The sequence below is a fragment of the Lytechinus pictus genome, chromosome 17, assembly GCF_037042905.1.
Source record: "Lytechinus pictus isolate F3 Inbred chromosome 17, Lp3.0, whole genome shotgun sequence".
NCBI lineage: Eukaryota > Metazoa > Echinodermata > Echinoidea > Temnopleuroida > Toxopneustidae > Lytechinus > Lytechinus pictus.
In genome coordinates, this window is record NC_087261.1 from 9,991,698 (window position 1) to 10,016,292 (window position 24,595).

At 37.6% G+C, this 24,595-nt stretch overlaps 2 protein-coding genes across 2 annotated transcripts in view; one reads left to right on the forward strand and one right to left on the reverse strand.

Annotated features, from left to right (window-relative positions):
- The first annotated feature begins 781 nt into the window (after positions 1 to 781).
- LOC129280342 (deleted in malignant brain tumors 1 protein-like) lies at positions 782 to 10,394 on the forward strand. Its single transcript, XM_064111828.1, has 5 exons — positions 782 to 1,134; positions 5,096 to 5,404; positions 6,693 to 7,031; positions 7,560 to 7,874; positions 8,447 to 10,394. The coding sequence occupies exons 1-5, from the start codon at positions 1,020 to 1,022 to the stop codon at positions 9,040 to 9,042; spliced, it is 1,674 nt and encodes a 557-aa protein (XP_063967898.1). The 5' UTR covers positions 782 to 1,019; the 3' UTR covers positions 9,043 to 10,394.
- The window catches only part of LOC129280341 (uncharacterized), a 31,597-nt gene continuing 16,140 nt past the window's right edge, over positions 9,139 to 24,595 (reverse strand). The window contains exons 4-6 of the mRNA XM_064111827.1: positions 19,937 to 20,077; positions 15,404 to 15,479; positions 9,139 to 12,588 (exon numbers count right to left, since the gene is read on the reverse strand). Coding sequence (XP_063967897.1) covers positions 11,400 to 12,588; positions 15,404 to 15,479; positions 19,937 to 20,077 — 1,406 coding nt within the window. The 3' untranslated portion in view covers positions 9,139 to 11,399. The remainder of the gene's footprint in view (positions 12,589 to 15,403; positions 15,480 to 19,936; positions 20,078 to 24,595) is intronic.

Here is a 24,595-nt window from a genome sequence, read left to right on the forward strand (position 1 = left end):
TAAATGTATATATATAGTTAGTAATTCTGTAGAACATAAAAACGGAAAACTCAATTGTGTCCCCCCTACCTTCAAGGAAAGATTTTCCCCCATGACCACAGACGATCTTGTTTCACTTTGTCTCGCCTGCAAAGCAGCGCGATACTATAGGCGCCGCTTTTCCGACGGAGGCGGCGACGACAACGGCGGCGTCGTCAACATTGACATCTTACCTAGGTTAATTTTCTTAAATGTCATCATAATTTAGAAAGTGTATGGATCAAGTTCATAAAACTTGGACATATTAATGGGTAATCAAGTATTACTAAACATCCTGAATGAGTTTCAGGTAATATGACCTAGGTCAAAGGTCATTTAGGGTCAATGAACTTAGACCATATTGGGGAATCACATCGAAATCTTAACCATGCAAGGTTAATTTTCTTAAATGTCATCATAATTTAGAAAGTTTATCGATCTAGTTCATGTAACTTAGACAGAAGAGCAATCAACTATCACTAAAAAACCTGTGTGAGTTTTAGGTCACATGACCAAGGTCAAAGGTCGTGTTGGGTGAAGTAGGGAGGTTATTTTGGTCATATAGGGGGGGGGGTCGATTTTTTTTTGGAAGGGGGAGCTTGAGCGATTTTTATTAATGGGGGGGGGGGGGGGCTTCAGTCCCCAAAGCTCCCCCTAGAACCGCTTGTGCCAGTGGGTGGCGTTCCACTTGTGGATGATTCTGACATCGGTGTGAATTGCCCACAATAACAATTCATTGTTATTAATTTTTTATCGGCAATTCACACAACATGCGGTGACAATGGTCATCAGCCATTTTCTATACAGTATCGATTGCAATAATCACTGAATATCGAATGATTAATCAATAGGCGTGGAACTCGGATGTATCACGTTGTCACGAATATTCATAAGTGCTTCTATTGCATGCACGAAGTCAAAAGGAAGACTACTCGTATTGAAATGATTGGTGGGCCCGATTTTCATTTCAACATTAGTTCTGTGAAGAAAGCGTTTCATCAATGGCTCGTTTGAAAGTAATGCCTTTCTTTCTCATGATGTCCGGTTTACGTCTTTATGAAGTGTTTGTATTTGCACAGGAAACATCCACAAATATATTGAATCCCGAAACTATTGGTAAGAAACATATCTAATTATTAAGATGAATTCTTCAAACACCTACAAGGTCTAAACAAATTTGATTTAGAATATACAGGCCGACACACCTTGTTACTTTTGTTCTTTAGGACTTTAGCATTATTTTTATTTGTCAGATCGTACGTAATGTCCCCTATTTTAGATTGTTCGAAAATGCAATAATGGGGCCAAATATACTCCAAACATATACCTTTCCTCATTTTTTTGTAGAATAATGATGCAATTTATTTGGAGGTTATTTGTTTTACATTAAATATTCATATGAAATTTTATAAATGTGTTAATATTCCGAAAGGAAATAAACAAGAAAAAAGGGGGAATGAAAATATAATGTATCGCAATATCGAACCCGATCGAAAGGGGAGGGGGTATCATCATCATAATTATCCTACAGCACAGATAAGGAGGATGAGATATAATTATGCTGTTTAAAATTTTAAGCACGTTCTTTAAACCCGTCACTCTAACAACAAACTGCTTAAACTTTAAAACATTTTGTAAAACTTTAAAAAGAATTGTCTAAACCGTTTAAAAACAACTTGTTTAAGACTTTCAATAAGAATGACGGGGAAAACGTGCCAAAAAAATAAACAGCGTGTTATATAGTGTAGCCTGTATGTGTTACGCTCCAAGGGAAAGGTATAATGAGTTATTGATGAGATTTATAAAAATCGATGCCCTAGAAATATGCTCTAGGCCTACAGGTTTCATTAATTTGATACAAAACTATACAGTATTTAATTACGGAACAACCCTTCAATATTATTTACTTGATTTAAAAACTGTAAGCACGAAATTTAAGCCAGTCGCTCTAACAACTATTTTTTTACACTCTAAATTCCAAGGATTTAAAATACATCCAGATCTGCTGGAATAGTGACCAGCCGAATATTAGATTTAGATTTAAACCTTGCTGATTTAGATATAAATCTAAAAGATTTGAATTTAAATCTTTTGAGATTTAAAAGTTAATCCTTAAATTCGGCTGGTCACTATGCACAGCCGATCTGGATTTATTTTAAATCCTTGGAATTGAGAGTGTAAGTTTTAAACAAGAATAATTTTTTTTTTGTTCTTTGTAAGTGCATTCGTCCTTCCCAGCTGCATTATTTGTACCCCTAATTTTGCACGGTAGAAGGCAGTGAAGAAAAACTGTCGCCACAAAATAGTTTAAACAGTTTAAAGAATAAACAATTGAATAAAAAAGTTTGGACATTTTTTTTAAGTTTGAACAACATTTTGTAAGAGTGATGGGCTTAAACAAGGCGCTTAATATTTTGAATATAGTTTTTTAATTTTCAAGATTGCATCAGCTCTTTACTGTATGCACACTCTAAAAAACACTGAGTAAAATTTTACCCAATATTGGGTAGAAAGGAAACATGTTTGCTGGGTTTTTTTTTTAGAGTGCGGGGATTGTTAAAAATCAGCCTTTTTACATTTTTCCTTCATGTTCTTCATTTATGTAATTGACATTAAAGTAGTAGGCCTGTCATTTTTCTCCGTCATATTTTCCTGAAGGCTATGGATACAAAGAAATTGTCCCTTTCTGCATGTGATAGCGTTTTCCTCGTTTTCTTTTCCGAAGCGTCATTTTTGTTCTCTGTAAGTGCATTCGTCCTTCCAAGCTGCATTATTTGTACCCCTAATTTTGCACGGCAGAGGGCAGTGAATAAAAACTGTCGCCACAAAATAGAGCTAGTGTTATATATACTTAACCCGATTTAGGATATAGTTTTTAGCTAAATATGGGCCTAACCCCCCCCCCCCATGATCGGGCAGGATTACACCATATTGGCTGTCAGTTCCTCTAGCATGTCTGGGTTTCCAGTTTATACACGCTATGAAGAATAATGTCACGACGGTGGAGTACAGATGGGGGGGGGGGGGGCGCTTGCCCCTCCCCCAAAAAATCACGAACAAGAAAAAAAGGAAACATAAGGAAAGATAGAAGCGTGGAATATGATATTGCTTTCTGAATATTATGTCAAATCTATCACAATTTTTTTTTTTTTGTAAAGATTTTTTTTTGCTCGCTCGCAACTTAAAAAAAAAAAATCCCGATACGCCATATCTGCCCCCTCAAAATGTTTGGCTCTCATCACGCCACTGTGTCATGATGTAAATGATAATGTTGATTGTCAGCTTTTGCTTTCGTAACGATGGATCAAAATAAAAATGTCCACTATATTTCAATGAAAGTACAGAGTAAAATGATGCACTAAAAAGTAATACTTATAACACCAAATTTTACCCAGGCCAGGGGCAGTTTTCATCCGAAGAATGAACTGTATTCATTGCCATATCCTCATCAAACCGAAAGACAAAAGTACTGTCAATAACCTCTTAACATGTTAAGAACCATTTGCACGCGAACATTTCAAAATTGTAACTTCTTACAATCAAATTCCACAATCTCCTTCCAATAATTTCAAACAACTGTGCTAGTTAAGCAACACAATTTCAGATACTTTGGCCTATCAATAGAACACAGTAAATTGTTTGGGTTGGAGCATGTTGGATTCCAATTCAAAGCTGCAAGGAGACAGTGAAGATAAATAAAATGTCTCAATTTTAATTAACCTTTTTCAGTATTCATAAACAGTACACGGTTTTTAAGAATTTAGAGGTCAGTGATTATTAGCTGACAAGCTAATTCACGATCATTATGCCAAGAAAGTGAATCTGAAAGACTAGTTTTATAACTTCAATACAAAACACATGTATTTTTCTGTTTTAAGAGGCTTCTTATATGGTTATAATTATTTCTGTGTCATCATGTGCATAGAAAAGAATCGCTTAAACTCCTTGATACGTTAAAAAAATCACATTCACAATATACATGTATATGTGATCAACGGACTGCCATTAATAATTAGCTTTTAAGCAAACCTTAGATTTCCTCTCAGTCGCTTCGAATTAGGAGCCCTTATAAAAACAAACATAACAATGTTTGAAAAGAAAAGGGACAAAACTGAAGTAAAAATTCTGATGAAGCATGGAACTTACTTAAACTTAAATTATCAATATCCCATTTTTTTTTTGAAAAACCGTCCCCAGGCCGCATACATTGGTAATTCTGAAGCTTCGTTATTCCGAAGGTTCGGATATTCCGAAGGTTCGTTATTCCGAAGGTTCGTATTTCCGAAGGTTCGTAATTCCGAAGGTTCGTTAGTCCGAAAACGAAATGAGGTTCGTAATTCCGAAGGTTCGTTAGTCCGAAAACGAAGTGAGGTTCGTAATTCCGAAGGTTCGTTAGTCCGAAAACTAATGATTAACGAACCTTATTTCGTTTTCGGACTAACGAACCTTCGGAACAACGAACCTTATTTCGTTTTCGGATTAACGAACCTTCGGAACATCGAACCTTATTTCGTTTTCGGATTATCGAACCTTCGGAATAACGAACCTTCGGAATAACGCCACAAATGTTCGGATTAACGAACCCTTTTACGTTTTCGGATTAACGAACATCGAGGTATAGGCAATTTACGTGTTTCGGAATTACGAACCGTCGGAATAAAGAACCTTCGGAATTACGAAGTGTAACCCCCCAGGCTATAGAGAAACTCAACAATTATGCGATATAACACACTCTTTAAATTATATCAGATATAAATTCTGATAGTTTGTGGTTGGGGTGACCAGACGAACTCAATAGACATGATGGATTTATGTCTTTAATCGCAAATTACTAATGTTGAATTATTTAGGACAAAATCAAATTCGATTTGTTACCTGCAGCCGATCAGGATTAATTTTACATCCCAGAAATGTAGGTTGCACGTCATATAGACTAACGTGACAATAAGTAGCACTTAATGAGGATTGATCAAGTAAGGAAGTACTTTGTGTCATCATTAAAAAAAAACTAATCGTGACATCATATCGGTTTATTGTCAGCTTGATCGTTACGAATTAAATTAATCTTTTCACACAGACTCTTCCAAGATTCGTCTCATCGGAGGATCTGATGCTTCTAAAGGTAGGGTGGAGATCTTCTACGAAGGTGTTTGGGGAACAGTGTGTGACAAGACCTGGGACTTTCAGAGTGCCAAGGCTGTGTGCCGACTGCTCGGCTTTGAAGGGGCACTGGCGGCGCCTGGTGCTGCTGCGTATGGTCAAGGGTCTGGCAGGATTCTCGGTTGCGATTCCACAGATGACAAACTAGATTGCTACCATCAAGGGATTGGTGTCCTTGATTGCCATCATGACGACGACGCAGGAGTCAGATGCTTCATGGGGTCGGGTATGTGGTTCTAAACGTATCTGCATCAGTGGACCCACCTAAGGAAGATGACACGTTCATTGGTGTCAAAACGAATGAAAATCCTTTTCATTTTGAAGTTTTTAAAAGGCAGTTTAGACTCAATAGGCACCAGTGGCATACAGATGGTGAGGGGGGGGGGACTTGGACGCGCCCCCCCAAAAAAAATCACAACTGAGAAAAAGAAATAAAGGAAAGAGAGAAGGATTAAAATTTCTGAATATTATGTCAAAATCTATCAATTTGATTTGTTTAGATAAAAATGTCGAAATTTTGGCTCGCTTTATAAATTTTCCCTATACACCATATCTGGCCCTCTAAAAAAATATTTAGCTCATTACGCCACTCATTGGCACCATCTTCTGTTGGACTTCACCCTCTCAAAAGCAATATAAATCGTTGATCCATTGTGTACATGGTGTAGGCCTATAAGGAATTATGAGGCCACGGAAACGCTCCTGATTAAATTGCCAAGTAATAGCGGATAATAATTGTAAAAAAAATGTAATCAGTCTGAAAGTACACTTTTATTTTCTTCCTTCAGAGTGTAAACATTGAATTTAGGGTCATATTCAAATCAAATCAAGAGTAAAAATTAAACAGTTCTTTATGTAGTCTTATCCGCAGCTTCGGATGCATGGCATTAAAGGGGAATCCAACCCAAATAAAAACTTGTTTTTATAAGAAAAAGAAAAATCAGACAAGTTGATAGGTGAAAGTTTGAACAATATTGGACAAACAACAAGAAAGTTATGAATTTTTAAAAGTTGTAAATATTGGTAATCACTATACTCATGGAGACTTCAAATTGGCCGCATATGAGATGTCATAGTGATGTAAGGCAAGGACTACTCTTCCATGTACTCCAATACATATTATGGCTAAAATGTCATTTTTCCCAAAAGTTTTATTTCAAATTATATTTTTCTTTCATGAGGACATAAAGCAATATACTACCTGGGTTTTATTTAGATTACTGCCCCAGGGGAATGGGTACTTAGGAGAAAACCACAAATCCCTGATAATAAAATACATGGCCTATGGGAAAGTTGTCCTTGCCCCTTGTCATAATTTACTTACCTAGTTGCCAATTTGAAATCTACATACTATTAGTGATCTCAATTTTAAAGCAGCTATAACTTTCTTATTGCTTGTCCGATTTCTTTCAAACTTTCACCATTCTGTTTAAATTATTTTTCTCCTTCCCAACACAACATTTTATGGCCAAGGCTGGATTCCCCTTTAACTTTTTAGTCTTTCCGCATTCCAGATCCGTTCGAGGTTCGTCTTATGGGAGGCGACGGAGCAGATGGCGCTCCTGATGGAAGGCAGGGTAGGGTTGAAATTCTTTACGACGGAGCCTGGGGAACCGTCTGTGACAGCCACTGGGACGTCAGTGACGCAACGGTGGTATGTCGGATGCTAGACTTCGATGGCGCACTGGAAGCAACGCATTCTGCCAACTTCGGCAAGGGTTTGGGGGACAGTGTCTTGGATGGTGTCCGCTGCAGAGGATCAGAGGAGCACCTTGCAGACTGCATGCATGGTGGATTCGGGACAAATGTTTGCAGTCACGAAAAAGATGCGGGTGCCATCTGTTATTCCAATGGTGATAATCATAATAATTGCATTTTAAACACCCTTTTTTTCGATTCCCATACGAAATAAAATGTATCTTTTTTATTACAATCCCTGCCCGGCGGGGATTTTTCTTTTCTTGCCACTAACGGCTTAGATACTTTGATTCGATTGGGCTACAAATCTTGGACTTTCATTTTTTCCGGCAAAGTATCGCCTTAATTTTGATCAAGTTAAATGGAAATTTGTAGATTTGGTCCACAGTCATTCACGGATTCAAATTTGCAGCTTTTTAACTGTGAGCCAAAGGGTCACCTCATTCCGCCGCGCATACGAGTTGTTCGAGGAATTGCAAAGTACTGAATATCCAAGCGATTCTTGTTTGTGAATATTCATAAGATAATGTCTACTTTTCGCAATGTACATAATTATTGAAAAATGAAATATAGCAATCCTACCTCGTTCGATTAATCATAAGCTATTACCCTACAGTATTGTGCTCTGACGCTATGTTCATCAACCGCTTCTTCTTCTTCTTCTTTCCAACTGCACCAACTAGTTCGTCTCGTAGGAGGATCGAACGCTGCCGAAGGCCGCGTTGAGATACAGCAAGGTGGTAGATGGGGAACTGTTTGCCACGACCAATGGGACAGCTTTGATGCTACCGTTGTATGTAGAATGCTCGGGTTTCAAGGAGCCTTGGAGGCCCTGGGATCTGCACACTTTGGCAAAGGATCGGGAGAAATCTTCATGGACGAAGTCCAGTGCGAAGGAACAGAGTTACGTCTAACAGATTGTAAGCACAACGGAATAGGTGAACACAACTGCGCACACAACGAGGACGCCAGCGTGGTGTGTGATACTTTCCAGAAAGGTATACATACCCATGTAATAATATCATATTTCACCATAGATTAGCAATAGAGATTTTGTTGTCAATACTCCCGAACGTGTTTAAGGAGGAACAGAATTACAAATGAATTGCTCATGGACATGAGTCCGGAGGGAAAACGATTCCTCGAACAAAACCTAATTTCCGCCCCAGTGTTTTAACCACACAATTTTTACTCATTTATGTTTAACCTTTCAATACTGATCTACTTGATTGATATGAAAAAAAAGGAAAAAATATCACGAGTTTGTCCTTAACATAGGCGTCAATGCAATACCATTGTGTTTTATCTAACAGTTTACTATGCCCCCCAAAAAACGATTGTCCAGCAAGCTATATGAAAACATCAATAACTCAATCCCACTTGCTCAATTTTCCTAGCCGGTGTCCCTGTAAAAGTAACTTTCTACCATTTGCAAAAGAAGGGTAACGTTTTTTTTTTATTGTAGGCCTAAATCAAAATGATATTCTAGATGAAGGTCAAATTCACTAACCATTTTCCAAATGAATGATCGAAACTTTGTATTTTTTCCATTTCTCAATCATTGCAATAGGCTGTTCTACAAATATAAATGTTGGTGTGATCGTTGGTACTGTACTAGGAACTATCATCTTAATACTGATGCTCTTCATCGGTGTGGCAGTTTTGATATTAAGGGGCTTCCGTAGGATAGGGAGGAACAAGAAAAAGTACAAGGAGAATCTTTCACCGTCCTTCCCATCGGAGATCATGATCGGATCACTTGAACCTGAGGGTATCAATATCAAACCTCCAAAGCTGCCAGCTAGGGCATTAACATTTCCCATAGGCTTTCGAAAAGGTGAAAAGTCCCCTCCAGGTGGGACGGTGGAAATCTGTCAGAGTCCCAAACCTGAAGATGCAGACCCTGTAGGCCTTAACACTGGTCATGCTGGTGAAGATTGCGTCTACATGAGCATGGAAACAGAGTACATGGCGCCCTCTGCGTCCAACGATGATCAGGATACAATCTCGACCACATTGCACAGGTCAGTGGTCTCGGATGAAGAAGGAACAGTCGCAGTCAAGGACAGTGTTTATATGGGGGACGAGCAGGTCGAAGCCGACAATCTTTCGGATATCGAAGAAGTGGTCGCTTCTAAAGTGGAGGATGATATTACTTCAGAATGAAAATGCATGCCCGACCTAGACCTAAAAGTATCTGACTCCATATAAGAAAGATACTTAAGCAACTTGTCCGACACTCAGCACTGAACTGTATTATAAAACAAAACCTCAAGTTTCTACTTCTTCGGTTGCTACACTGGACTACTTTTGTCTTCACAACACCACCTCCATAAAAGTCATCTTCCACTCTGTGCAAAGCCCCTGCACCCCCAAAATTACTTATTGATTTTAACCGTTGTATTAATTTTTTTTCATCGAAATGTAGATCTATGAATGATTGTAGTTTTGAAAATAATCAGAATCTAGTCTAGTTAACACCCCCGTGCAATTTCAGAAGTCCGTTGTAAATTTACGAACAGCGTTATGTATTATACCTAAAAGGGGACTTATTGTCAATGAAGGCCACGGCCGCACACCTTACGACTCGTCCATGATCCGATTTTTATACAAATCGCATTTTGCTAAAAGTTTCAGACAATGTGAATAAAAAGTATCCTTACCTTTGAAGTCCGTATTAAATGAAAGAATACTAATATAACAAGTTTGGATGATTGCAAGGCAGCCTTTATCATGTTTATTTAGGAGTAAAGACCAAATAAGTCAAAAATCGTAGCTAATTGTACGATTGCTCTGACGCCATTACGACTAGATATTAAATTCGATTTTACTCTTATAAGGATGACAGCAGAGTCACAGATTTGAACGTAGGTATTCGTAAGATGATTTAGAACATTACACAACAAGATATTCCATGTCTCAACGTTAGAATCAAATTCTACTACGTTTTATTCCAAAATCTGTTCGCAGACCAATCGTAAGGTGAGCGGTGGCATTAAGAATGGCTTGTTACATCAATTGTGAAATTTAGGTCCTACATATACTTATTTATAGCCCTGTACCATGTATGCTTTTATAATAGTTAAATGGCTAAGATATCGTATATTGTGTTAGAAGCTACAATTAAGAAGGACACATAATAAAAAACATTATACACCAGTTATTACTATGATATTAACATAATGATAAAGCTAGTTTTATTGTTCTAGGAATACATGTAATTGAGTCGAACAATATTTGGCAATAATTTCGCTTATGATTATGCAAGAAATTAAGTAAAATGCGAATAAATAAATCGAACATTACAACCCTGATTAAAATATATAATACCAAACAATTGTTGATATAAATAATGAGTACATGATTCTAAAAATGCAAAAATATGTATATCTCCAAAGTCTGTTAGAAGATTCATCAGTCAGAATGTTCTATTTTCGCATAGTATAATGTAAAATAATAAAAACTTAAGTTTTAACATGTAATTAATGTTCATTAAAAGGAACAAAAACGAGGGCACAAAAAATCTGAAATCACTTTCTTCATTAAAAATGGAGATAGTGATTACTTGGTGGGACAGGTGCCGTATGATAGAGAGAGAGAGGGGGGGGGAGCAGCGGAAGGGGGAGGCGGAGAGAGAGTGGGTTGATAGGAGCAAGAGAGTGAAGATGCATGGGAAATTACCAGGAAACAACGAAAACTATTTAAACTTAAAAACACATAATCATTGCAGCAGTACGAACATGACAAAGTCACAAATCAACGCAAAAGATTCTCCCTTAGTCCATGAAAATCTTATTTGAATTTATCTGTATCGTTTTAATCTTGTCGACCAAATAGGTGGTACTAATTCACCACAGGACAATGTTTTATTCGTTAATCGCTCTCGCACCTGTTTCCTCTCTTCTTCTCTATGAAAAACATAATGTCTCTTTACCATGTTTACATCCCCCTCCTTTTCCATGTGATTCTTCTTCGTCATCTTCATCATCACCGTCTTCTTCTCTTCTTAATCATCATCATCATCATCATCACCACCATCATCACCATCTTCTTCTTCTCCTCCTTCTTATTCTTCCTCTTCTTCGCCTTCTTCTTCTTCTCCTCCTTTATCAAGTTTATATTCTACTTTGGGTTCTTAAAATTGGTAAAATTCTGCGACTGTGAATCTAAACGTCGTCCCATTTGCTTAAATACCATTGTTTAACATTATTTCAATGTAGACGTTCTGGGGCCCATTTGTAGAAACAGACGCAATTAAACACAACTCTAAATACACACGTGACTTGATTTTCAACCAATTAGAAGCACGCATTCTCGACTTGCGTTTAAATTTGTTGCGTTTACGCACAACTCTTCATGCACCGTTCGGGACCCTTGCGTACTTGCTTAGTTGAGTAAGAACAATACAATTTTTTTAGTTACTTATGAAGCACCATTATATTTTTGAACCGGAAAGTTCACAATATTGCCAGGGACAACAGCAGCAGCAGTTATGACCACGCCGGTGGATTATTTGTCAACGCTCAAGGGGAATCTGGCGGGAGAGATGGGGGACGCGGATGATGGAATTCCGCCGAGATGCGCGTCACCGCAGACACTGAATTCCCGCGTCCGACATTAACATAATCGTGTTTAGTTGGTGTCGCAGAAGGGCTACCCATAACACCTATCCCGCCATTTGGTGATTTCATGTCTGCAAGTGATGCATACTGCGGCGACTCAGGTCCAGACAGTCCCGTATGGTCGGACCCGCCGTTAGTTTTTAATGTTAACGGGGATGGTCGATTCCGTTCCTTAGCACTTTCATGAGGCGAATCCCCTTCACCTGCAATACCGTTCGCTTTTAAAATTTCAGGTGGTGCTGGTTTGGGTTCACCTAAACTGTCGTATGGCGACTCATCCAGGTAACCACCGTTCACAGCTGCTGCTTCGGTTTCGCCTTTCACGTGTGAATCACTCTCATTATCAGACTTGGGGGACTCTGGATTCGAATTGTCCTCACCATTTCGAACATTGGCATCCGTCTCTGAGGTTTCAACTTCTCCATTTTTCTCTGTATCATGATCAAAGCCATTCTCTTTTGGCGTTTCAGGTTTTGGGGACGGTGGACGCGCAGTGTGAACGACCACATGCTCTGTTGTCGGCGAGTTCTTCGACGGCAACGAAGGTGACGATCTTGCCGAAGATTCTTCATTATCGTACCCGTGGTTGACCCGACCATCGAATTCCACCATGAGCGCGTCTAGCATCTCACTGCTTCTACTTGATCTTAATTCACCCTTGAAGACCTCATCGAGGCCGTTGTCCACAGATGATACGATTGAAACCGTCGAGAATCTTTTCATCGGTGCTGGGTTTGGCAGGGTACTTTCGACCTCGCTATCCGTTCGGGCGCCTTTCGGACTAACGTATCCAACTTCGGCATGACTCGTAACCGATCGGGAGCTCGATTTCTTCGGATTCTTTTTCGGTGGCAGTTCGGGCCTGTTTCGGTTCAGTGTGACACGCTTGACGAATTGTTGCTTCATGGTACTCAGTGAGTGTGTCAGTGTGCCACCTTTTTTAATATTGTCTGTTTCTCCTTCCGGGTTGTCTGTGAGATCCTTTTCCGGGTCACGATTACGTCTGAGGGTACCGCCGAGTGTTCCTTTTTTCTTGATGTACCCCAGCACAACTTGAGGGACGTGTTTGTTTTGCTCCTCTTTCCGTTTCCTGTCATAAAAAAAGAAAGAAATATATTGAATTTTGTCATTTATGAATATATACATTTTTTACGAGCCGATTGAAATATTATCATGACCATGAAAACAAGTTTGGACAAACGTTGATAATTAGTTTTTGTAATCATCGAATTCAAATTTAATTTGGAACAACATTAAATCGATAAAAAAATAATTAAGATACAAAACCAGACACGGTCTTTCTGCTAATACGGATTTTTCGCTCCGCAACCTAAGGAGGACTCAAGAACATACAAAATGTATTGTCAAATGCCCTTCATGACAAAAATCAACCAAGAATTCTTTGTAGAGTTATGGTGAATCAAAACAGCGGTTTCGTCATCGACTCTGGACAACGAGATGCATGCTTGCAATTTTTCGTCAGCTGCGAAACCTAAGACCAAACTACTCTTCCGGTTCAACAATTTCGACAAAAACCTCCTAGCTGCTCCTTGTCATTTGATGGGCATTTTCAGTACATTGACTGTATTCTTGAACCGTCCGTACATTGCGGAGCAAAACCTCCATAATGACAGTGGATGCATCCGATTAAAACGTACAGGTGCGAGGAATTTCAGTACCTTCTTCATAGGCGGATCCGGAGCAAAAAAGGGAAAAAGAGGAAAGAAACAAAAAGAAGAAAAAAGGGGGAAAAGAGGAGAAAAAAGAAAAGGAGGAAGACGAGTGAATAAAATAAGATTAGGGGAAGACTTGGAAATAAGAAGAAAATTTCATGTCACTATATTAAACTTTCGCTCGCGCTTCGCGCTCGCATTGCCTGTTAGGTGATTTTCATATCTTGTTCAATATGGAGTTTAAATATCAAGTTTGGAAGTCAATATACAAAACATATTTCAACTCGGAAATCGAACTTTCATTATTTTGTGTGATTTACAAATTGATTTTTAAAAAGTGCTCTGTAAAAATTTCAGTTTTATAGTCTGAATATAAACATTTTCTGCTCGCGCTGCGCGCTCGCAAATTTTGATTTATCAGGTACCTATTATTTTCGTGTATTCCATAAAGTTTTCAAAATATCCCTTTTCAGGTCTGACTGTCAAAACAAATGCTAACGCTGCACGCTCGCATTTTGATTGGCGAGTTATGTATGTCTCAATATTGATTATACAACAAACTACTTAAAATCCCCTTTTCATGACATCAGTTTATCAAAAATTTTGGCTCGCAATTTGCGCTCGTATTAGTGGTTGAAAATATATTAACTGATGCATCCTATTTATGATTACAAAAAGTGCTTGAAATGTCCAGTTTTCAGGCTATATTATCATCAGATTTCGCGCCCTCATTAGGCATTAATGAAATAAGATGTTAATTTAATAATTAAAATTGTTATGAAACACGTGCGCCCATGTTTATTCAGATACTCAACTTGTTCTCTATTTAAACCATCCAGTTTCAGATCACAATATAAAAAATTTCTGCTTGCGCTTTGTGCTCGCATTATTGATGTAATTGGAAGATCCCCAATTACTCATCCTTTTTATGATTTACAAAACATGAATAGAGTGTCTCGTTCACTAGGTCTAAGTCTCGAAATTTCTGCTCGCGCTTTGCGCTCGCATCGATTGTTTAGTTAGGCCTATATAGCTACCCTTTTCACTATTGCAAAAAATGATTAAAATTTTCCATTCTTTATGTAGAAATGTCAAAAATTTTCAGCTCGCGCTTCGCGCTCGCATTATTTGATTGTGGAAATACTTATGTAACCTCTTCATGGCTAAGTGCAAGCAGTCTTTAACAGGTATCTTTTCGATCAGTTCAAAACGTATATAAAAAATTTCTGCTCCAGCTTTGCGCTCGCATTATCAATGTAAGGAAGATCCCCAATCACTCATCCTTTTCATGATTTACAAAACATGAATAGTGTTTCGTTCAGTAGGTCTAAATCTCGAAATTTTCCGCTCACGCTTCGCGCCAATTGTTTGGTTATATACCTATTCTGTTTAACTTACAAAAAGTGCATAGAATTTCCATTCTTTGGGTAAAAATGTCAAAAAATTTCAGCTCGCGCTTCGGCGCTTCGCGCTCGCATTATTTGATTTATAAATATATTCATGGCTAACTGCATGCAGTCTTTAACAGGTATCTTTTCCATCAGTTCATTTCTGCTCGCGCTTCGCGTTCGTAGTAATTATTTAGTTGAATACAGATCTTTTTAAGGATAACAAACATTGCCCAGAACGTTCAAATTTTAGGAATAAATACATAAGATTTCCAAAAAAATTTTTAACTCGCGCTCGCATGATATAAATAAGGATTATGATATATTTATATTGATTTATAAGAATAAAGCTAAGAAGTGACTATTAGGACTACCCCTTCAAAGAAACCAAAACATCATCTTCGAGCAGCCGATCGGGGAAAATATGGCTGAAAAAAAATTCCGGGCCCCCCCTATTGGCGAAGGCTGGATCCGCCCCTGCCTTCTACCATTAATTGTCAGTGAAAATTGCTGACGTATCTCTTCGTGAAGTGCTTCCCATTAGAGTGTCCCATGGAGCATATCCACATGACAACAGTTATAAGCCTCAGTCATACTGAATTAGCGTTTCTGGTGCACTCTAAAAACACTGAGTAAAATGTTACCCAATATTGGGTAAAATGGGAACATGCATGTTTGCTGGGTATTTTTATACCCCATATTGGGCAAAATGCAATTTGAAGGGTAAATTTCAACGCAACATTGCGTAAAATTTCTTTACCCAACCAACATGCATGTTCCCATTTTACCCAATATTGGGTAAACCTTTTTTTTATAGTTTGAAAACTAACCACACATTCCTTACCTGTAACAACAAATGGCCATGATGACGATTAGGATGACGATGAGAGGCACCACCACGGCTACGGCGATCACCCAACCTGTCGATGACGAAAGATAAACAAAAATAAGATGCAAACAATTATAACGCTTTGAAGGAATACTCCGCTCCGATTTACCCAGAATAGAAATTGATGTCAAATATTTCAGCGACGATTTCGATCAGAATTTCGGTCGTGATTTTCCTCAAGGTGTTAAATCTTGCAGGGGGGAAATGATTCATGATTTTCTTCCGTTTTGCTTGGGAATTATTCCCGGGGGGGCCACTTCCATTGACGAGTGGATACCATGCGCGACCACGGGGTCTTGAAAAGCACCCTAAACACGTATTTTCCATATTCTGAAAATGCACCCCTTAACAAGTATTGGCGTGTGAAACCCTACCCTTAACAAGTATTGGAAACAAATACTATTGGCAAGTATTCCCAGAACTGAGCCCCTAAACAAGTACAGCGATGTATTTTCCATATTCTGAAAATGCACCCCTTAACAAGTATTGGAAACAAAACGATACTCTTAGCAAGTATTCCCTGAAATGAACCCCTAAACAAGTACAGAGATATTTTATTGTTATGTCACGCGTCCCACGGTCGTCGGTTTTACCTTTAGACACCATTTGGTTTAGTACGGCCCCACCTTCCACACCTCGCGCAAATCGGACTCTAAACACGTAGTGTTGGGGCAAAAAGGACATCCTTTATAAAACATTTTGATTTTGTTTTATCATCCCCGCATATTTGACCCAAAACACGTATATTTTTCCGAGTGAAATAGATACCCTTTTTTAAATATTTTTGTGTTTTTGACACCCTTATCACGTTACGTACGTAACGTGCCCTATCTTGAAAAAGACATCCTTTTTACGTGTTTTTTTGGTCGCGCATGGTATCCACTCGTCAATGTAAGTGGCCCCCCCGGGGAATTATTTTGACAAGCAAATAAGACGGATAACCCTCGTGGTATCACTCCAAAATTGGTCACGTCACACCCCCCCCCCACGAAAATACACCCAAGAAAAAAAATGGCTTGTCATACACTTTTATAACTTGGTTATATTATGAACATAGTTTTTATAAACAGAAGGGTTTAACAAACTGCATGTAGAACGAATAGGGTGTTTTTAAAACCAACATTCGGGTGTTGGTTATAAAAATATTCCGCAGTCGTCTATATAAAATAACGCGTAATTTAATGACCCCCCCCCCACCCGAGAGCCTCTGTCGTCACTGAGTGGGATTATGGGAAGGTCCCAGGAATAGACTTCCGTGTTGATTTCCTGTCCTCATGGTCACTGCTAAAACCCGCTTCGTTTCTCATGCTCCTTATTTCCTTTTTCAGTTTACAAACAATCCAAAACACCGGATGCAATAGACAGCTAATCATTACCTCGATGACATGTAAATTAAAAATGACGAACCCATAGAACGGATATTTCTTTGTTAATTTCAAACTGCTTAATTTGTCTATTCCAATAAAAAAATGGAAGCCAGGCCTAATGTATATTAATGAACTTGCTTGCCTAATTGCTTTAAAGCGATTAGGAGTATTCCATAATAACCACCTAATTATTGTACATGATTATTAGAGCATAAATGAAAATAAAATCTCATCGATGATGTGAAATGCAGTGGCAAATAAAACTATAAACTTGTATTCCATAACTGTAATTTGTATTACAGGTGGGTGTTTCACAAAGCTGTTCGTAATTTACGAGCGACTTTAAGAACGACTGGTGATCCTTTCTTGTGGTAAATGGGTATATTCATTGGCGATGGATTGGCACGTAAGAAAGGTTCACCAGTCGTTCTTAAAATCGCTCTTAACTTACGAACAGCTTTATGAACCGGCCCCCTGAACTATTATTTCTTCAATGATTGAGATAGGTCTAATATAGATTCTTCATAAAGCCTTATAAAGGTCAATGAAAAGCAGGATCGAAATAAAAAAAAATGTCCGACGACTTTTTTAAATATATATTTTTGTTTGCGGTATTGATAATCCGAATTGATGATTAAGATATTCAATTGGAATATCAAAATTCATCGAAAACTGTATTGAACGTTTACGTAAAGGAAATGAGGTCGTATGTAAGATTATGCAGTCCTTGAATGTTGAAAATGGAAATGAATATAGTGTTTAATGCCTCTGATTATTTGGAATTTGACTAATTTACTATTTTTCGAAAATATTTTTGCAATCGCCTTTCGATTTACCCCCCCCTAAAAAAAAGGGGGGGGGGGATTTGAAGAAAAATTACGTTGGGCGATGGCTCCTTGCAAACGTAGAGAAATCTTAACCATGTTATGCATTGGGTACACTTTATATTAGTGAATTTAAGATAAATCCACATCGATTTTAAACAGTGACTAGTCGAAGTCTGGAGTCATATTTTATTCTTAAACGCTTGCATTTAATTCAGTTACGATTTACAAGTGTAAAATCTGAATGATCTCAATCTTAACCCAGAGTTTAATATCCGCAGTATCATATTTAGATTTAATTTGAATCGGTGTAATCATTGTTGAGTGTGGAAATTAACTGTCTGACTATGAGAGTGATTGTTTCGTTTAAAAATTGCTCCATTCATCGAAAATCCAATCCACACAAAAAGTCATGTAAAGACGAGTTCTTTCATTTTCATTTATCAATTCCTCTGTACTTTGTGAAATACTTTGATGAAAGCATTTCCAGCTTATTTTCATAAGTTCAAGGTCATGGACTTTCAAAGAAACCAAACGTGTAATATTCACACGACCTCAAAGTAATTTTCGGGCAATGGTGACTTCCTAAACAACTACCTCGAAAACCACAGAGAGTCTTTTCACTTGTTTCTTGTCGGTGAATAGTCAGAAATATATATCATTGTTGAAATACAACATCGTTTATTTTCATCATCATTATCATTCTTTTTCCCCGAAAATGAAAATGTGTGGTTTGGAATCTCGCATGAATTTTCGGAGCTTCATCTATTGTTAAAATACCATGTAGTAAAAATAAAGATAATGATCATCTACATAAATCATAAAGTGGCTAATAAACAATAGGGTAGGGAAATAACGCACGAAGGTACTAGAGGTGGCAACAATTAATTATGAGAGAACTTATTGGAAAAAATACGTGACATCATGGTAATTCTTTTAAAAGTTCATTTAAAGGAGGTTTGCTTCGTTTGTCTTCTAAACAATTATATATATATATATATTGTTATTCCGTGTATTACCATATGATTTCTCTTAATTTGCTATTATTTACATTATGTTTGTTCTGTTGCTTATTCTATGATTTGCTTTATTTGTTTTGTTTAGCAAATAAAAACTGAAGAAGGCCAGGGCCGAAAGCTTTACAACATAGTGTATACTTTGCTTCATCCTTGATTCTACTCTACTCTTCACACATATATTATAAACAATGATCAAAGCGATTGGTACATATATCAACGCCTCTCTCGTTATATATATATATATATATATATAAATGTTCATTGCATTAATTTTGCATCACATTTCCCTCTTAAGAATTGCTCCTACCCTTTGGCTAAATAAAAACCCTATAAATACATTCCCTCCTCGACTATGTAGACATCCCCTCCTCACCCACACGCTGGTATCTTTCAACGCAGGCCTTAAAACGATGAAATTATATTTTCACCAGTAGAGCTAGAAATACGTATATGAGTTAACCCACTCTCTACCGAGATCGTGTGGCCCCTGTAAAACCTATATATGAATTTCAGGATTCAACTAAAAAACGGTCAACAAGGTATCCTAAGGTATCCTTAGGAATAGGGAAGGTTTAGAACTGTTATTGTGTAATTGTGTCTAATTATTATTTTGTTAACCACACGCTTTTGTGTAGTATTTATCTTTGTTTTTAATTAATAATATTTATCATTATTGTATCATTCATTATATATATATGTCATATTATTTCTCATGTTACTTTGACTGGACCTCTAGGAAGATCAGAGCCATTATATCAATGGCTCTGAATAGATTGATCCATCCGTATATTTTCATGTTTATATATTCATATTTAATCTTATATCTTGTGCAATGTATGTTATTGTGATTTTTATACGGTAAATAAAACCAAACCAAACGAAACAATATCTCCCCAACGGACAATTAGGTCAACTCTCCTTTTCTATGCACGTTTCCCCCGTTGAAACCCCTAAGGTTAATTATTCTTTATCAAACGGAAAAAGGGAACTTATTACATCATTGGTTGCCTCACTGAATGATTTACACATAATGGTGGATTGAACCGTTTTGTGAAATTACATGAAACTTTACCGTATTTTCCACAACAGGAACTCGATGCTATTAGAACAAAAATCACATTTCAAATAAAGATTGCCAGGAAATGTTAGACTCACATAAAGCAGTTCATAATCCAGTCATCTATTTATGCATAACAGTACAAGCAAATTTATGAAACAAATCAGTAACCAAACATTGCATGTTTTCAGTCAAGTAGAATAAGCATCAAATTAACATACCTTGGTTCGACTCACTCGTTGGGCCAACTCCTGTCGTGGATCCAGTGGGTTCAAGACTTGTCATATCAATGACGACCGCTGATGACGTTGGTTGGTCGTTGCTAGGTGTGGTCGCGGGAGACGCCACCGTTGTCATAACATCTAAAAAAACAATTTGGAATGTAATCCATGTTCAAACTTTGAAATCCGTTAATCATTCCGATAGAAAAAAAAATATAGTAGGCAATCCACATGTTAATAGAATTCTCTGCCTATATGATGAGGGCATGAAACAAAGATGTCCGCTCTTGAAGAGACGAGGAGGGGTGCATGTTGAAAGGGGAAGGATGGTAAAGGGGTACTGGTGGGCAGGGGTGGGAGGAGGGTGTAACCTGAGCCTGAAGAGTTAGAGCAAATTGTACAAAATTATGTAGACAAGCTCGTAGAGATATGCAAATATCACCTACAAGACAGCATCGAGAGTACAAAAAGTGTATAAAGACCAGAAAAGGTGATGGAAAGTGTCCCTTAGGTGTGGGCGTGCGTGCGGAGAGAGAATGACAAGGGGGGAGGGGGAGGGGACAGGTGAAGGGGCTCCCCGTCCCCGATAATCCTTTTGACCCTAACCCCATGCTGCAACGATGAATAAGCTTACCACAAAACACCTGCACCTTGGAAAAAATCGGTCACAGCTTCTCCAAACTTGGTCACCACTGATCTACAAAAACCGCGTATTAATCCATGCGTGCAGGTAACAATTTCTGACGAAATTGTTTGACCCACCACATAATAACACAAAATGGCACAGAGCAAAGGTTCCAACAACTCTCTGGTTCCAACGACCAGCAGTACTTCAACTAGTGTGTAGAGTAATAATGGTATGAAAAAAGGTAATCGCAGTTCCTCTCAACATCCTGTAGTAGAGAGAAATGTGGCTGGTTGCATGAGGAAGGCGTAGCTAGGTCAACACACAATTTGGGAGCACTGTACAAACATGATTTCCGAAGATAATATATACATTCAGGGGCCTGTTGCATAAAACCTATGCCATAAACAAAAACTCTGGCAAACAATATTATGCCTTTGACGATAACACATTGAAAAACATTGAATAAACATTGCCTTAGTTTATTTTTTTTCTGTGCAACAGGCCCACGGTGGTAACAATACACCTTTGAGCTCGAACATAGCACCAATTATGGTGTTACAATGGCATACAGAATGTGCTATAATAATTTCAATGTGTGTTCAACTAACACAGTGGATTCAACAGAGGTGTTAAGTTTTTGCTGTGGTTCTAACTGATGCAGGCCACTATTATAGCAGTATACATTTAAACTAAAGTCTAAGTCTACACCAACACTTAATCTCACTATGAAATAAAGAAAGATAAAACAAGCATATGACACTGAAAATTCAGCGAAGTTAGATAAACATGGTAAAGAATAACTTGCTAAAGATTTTTTTTCTCTATCTCATGAAATAATCATTCGCAGAATGTGTAAGCGGGAGTCAGTGATAAAATCAGAAACGACAAACATTCATAATAAAATGTGATAATGAAGCTCTCTATACTAGTAAATTAAAGGGGAATCCAACCCAGATAAAAACTTGTTTTTAAAGGAAAAAGAAAATCAGACAAGTTGGTAGGTGAAAGTTGGGAAAATATCGGACAAACAATAAGAAAGTTAACAACTTTTAAAAGTTGTAAATATTGGTAATCATAATACCCATTGGCCGCATACGTGATGTCATAGTGATGTAAGGCAAGGACTACTCTTTCATGTACTCCAATGCATAAAATTGCTAAATTGTCATTTTGTTAAAGAGTTTTTCTTCAAATTATATTTTTCTTTCATGAGGACATAAAACAATATACTCTTATAGATTACTGCCTCAGGAAAATGGATACTTACTATAGGAGAATACCACATATCCCTAATAATTAAGTACATGGCCTATGGAAAGTTGTCCTTGCCCCTTGTCATAATTTACTTACCCAGTTGCCAATTTGAAATCTAAATAGTCTTTGGAATTTTAATTTTAAAGCAGCCATAACTTTCTTATTGATTGTCCAATTTCTTTAAAACTTTCACCATTCTGTTTTATTCATTTTCTCCTTTCTAACGGCCAACTCAACATTTTATGACCAAGGCTGGATTCCCCTTTAATCACAAAAAGTTGCAATAATCATTTTACATGCTTCATGGCCAGCCGGATTCCATTCAAAGAACAAAAAAATATTAATCGGGAGGAGAAAGATCCAATTTAGATTACTTAAATACAATAAGAAAACTGGGTGCGCGGTGTACTTTGCACCTTAAACCACGCAAAACTAACATTTCATAACTCAAATACTCTACATCCGATTTTAGAGAATTGTCAATGTTTACAAACTGTTGTTTAACTATTATTGTAATACAAATCGATGTTCACCTTCAGAATTTCATCCGAAATCTTGTGGGTCATGCTCGTCCCAAGATCCCAAGATTATATTTTATATACCCCCCAAAAAATAATAAAAGATAAAAATAAAACCCCTAATCAGGATAGAATGAAATGATTCCAGAAGTAAATATAGTAATTCGATTTTCTGACTTATCTCAATACGAAACTTTTGTGTTGAGGGGTTATCAGTCCTTTTCATTAGAAAATATCACATAAACTCAAAATGTCATATAAACGCCATTGTCTCATTATTACGTAATTCAATGCGTCATCCCGTATAATTTTGAAGAAAAGTGGATCCAGCCAAATTCCCTCGTTTATAAAGACTAAAAACTGGACTTATAAAATGTAAAATAATTTGAGAACACAGTGGAGATTCTGTGTTAGTATTTCCATGGTTTCAGGAGTTTTCTTGATAAAAATTATGAAAATGAAGAGGCGGCTACTGTCTACTGAATAGATTCAGTAGACAGTTATAGTGCTATGCTCTCCCATCAACTGACACGACTCCAAACCAACAGATGCTATGTCATTGACAAAAATGTAATAGTTTTTTTGTCGGCCATGGCCCCGTCTTACAACAGTACAAAGAGTTACGATTGATCCGATCAACCTCAAGTATATGGAAATCCATCAATGTCATTTTACTTTCTATAGGAAATTTTCACAATGTCCTTTGGAAACAAAGAGAAGCACGCTGAGTTTTAAAGAAAACTATGAATGTATGACTACACATCATTATCTAGAAAATATTTTACACAAACGTGTTTTTAGATGTTGACGTTGTTGGCTTTCCATAGTTGTGGTTGACTGGATCAATCGTAACTCTTTGCAAGGCGGGACCATGAAGTCGGTTTCGTGAGTGTGGCTGTAGCATAAGTGATATACGTGGGATGAACGAATTTATAGGCCCTATTCTCGATAGGAAATTCATCAATAATATTAACACTGTTACGGATATTTCTTATAGCTTCTCTGGTGATAAAGGAAGGCAATTGTTCCTGGCATGGCTGATAACATTCTGGGGTCACGCTACCATTGTAAACACAGACAACAGGAAGCTATTAATTTTCTTTTTGCATGTTTTGTGGCAGTGAGACTTTTCTTCCTCATTCCGTTCCCCCTATATTGCTTGTATTTCACTTTACCTTGTAATTCTAGAGTTGAAAATTTGATCAATCAATCAATCAATCAATCAATCAATCAATCAATCAATCAATCAATCAATCAATCAATCAATCAATCAATCAATCAATCAATCAATCAATCAAGTAATCAATCAATTATGGTTATTTGCTATTTGGAGACCATAGTCAGTGATGGTAAACGTTTCAAAATTGCACCTTTCTGTCATTCTGTCATGTTCTTTGGTCCTAGGTTCAATCCCCCTTCTCTCTCCCACTATGAAAGGGAGGGGGTGCATATTCCCTGTACCCCCTTAGCGGCAATCTCCTCCCTCAAACAGGATACCGACTCACAGACAGGAGTGAGATTTGACATTTCCACTACATGGATTGCAAACGAGGCAAACGTCATTCAAAGTTGAATGACCTTCCGTTTCTCCACTTCCCTTGATGTCGCAGTCATATCGAAGAATCAGGTTAAAAATCTTCTTTTTTTCGAAGATTTTGTTAATCCAAAAATGAAATAAGGTTCAATATTCTGATGGTTAGTTGATCCGAAAACTAAATAAGATACTGTCCTATAAACGTTCGTCCGAAAACGAAAAGAGGTTTGTCCGAAAACGAAGCAAGAATCGCCAGAACAAGAAATGAGGGTCGTCCGAAAACGAAATAAGGTTCGTTATTTCGAAGGTTGGATGCATGGCCCTCGGAAGCAGGGAACGGTGCTGAAGCACCCCCAAGACTTAGCTGGGGTGCTGCTTGTACCATAGGCAGTACCCCTGGAAATCTGGTAGGTATACATGTATGGTAAATAGGAGAAATGTTATCAAAATCAGCTTCAATCTTGCAAGTCAAATTTTTCCTGGAACAACAACTTTATTTTGTATCCAAAACCATTTGTTCTTATGCTGGTCAACTTAAACCAGCAACCTCCTGTTAAAGAAATTGTTCCCAGGGCCCTGCTTGTTTGCTTTGGATTCCATTCCGTTTGGTGTGACTGTGTTACTCTCTGACGTTATATGAATTTATGAACATAAAAACACACGAATGTACCCACCAAGAGCAAAGAGGAAACCAAGCAGACAAAGGAAATACACTTATGACTCAA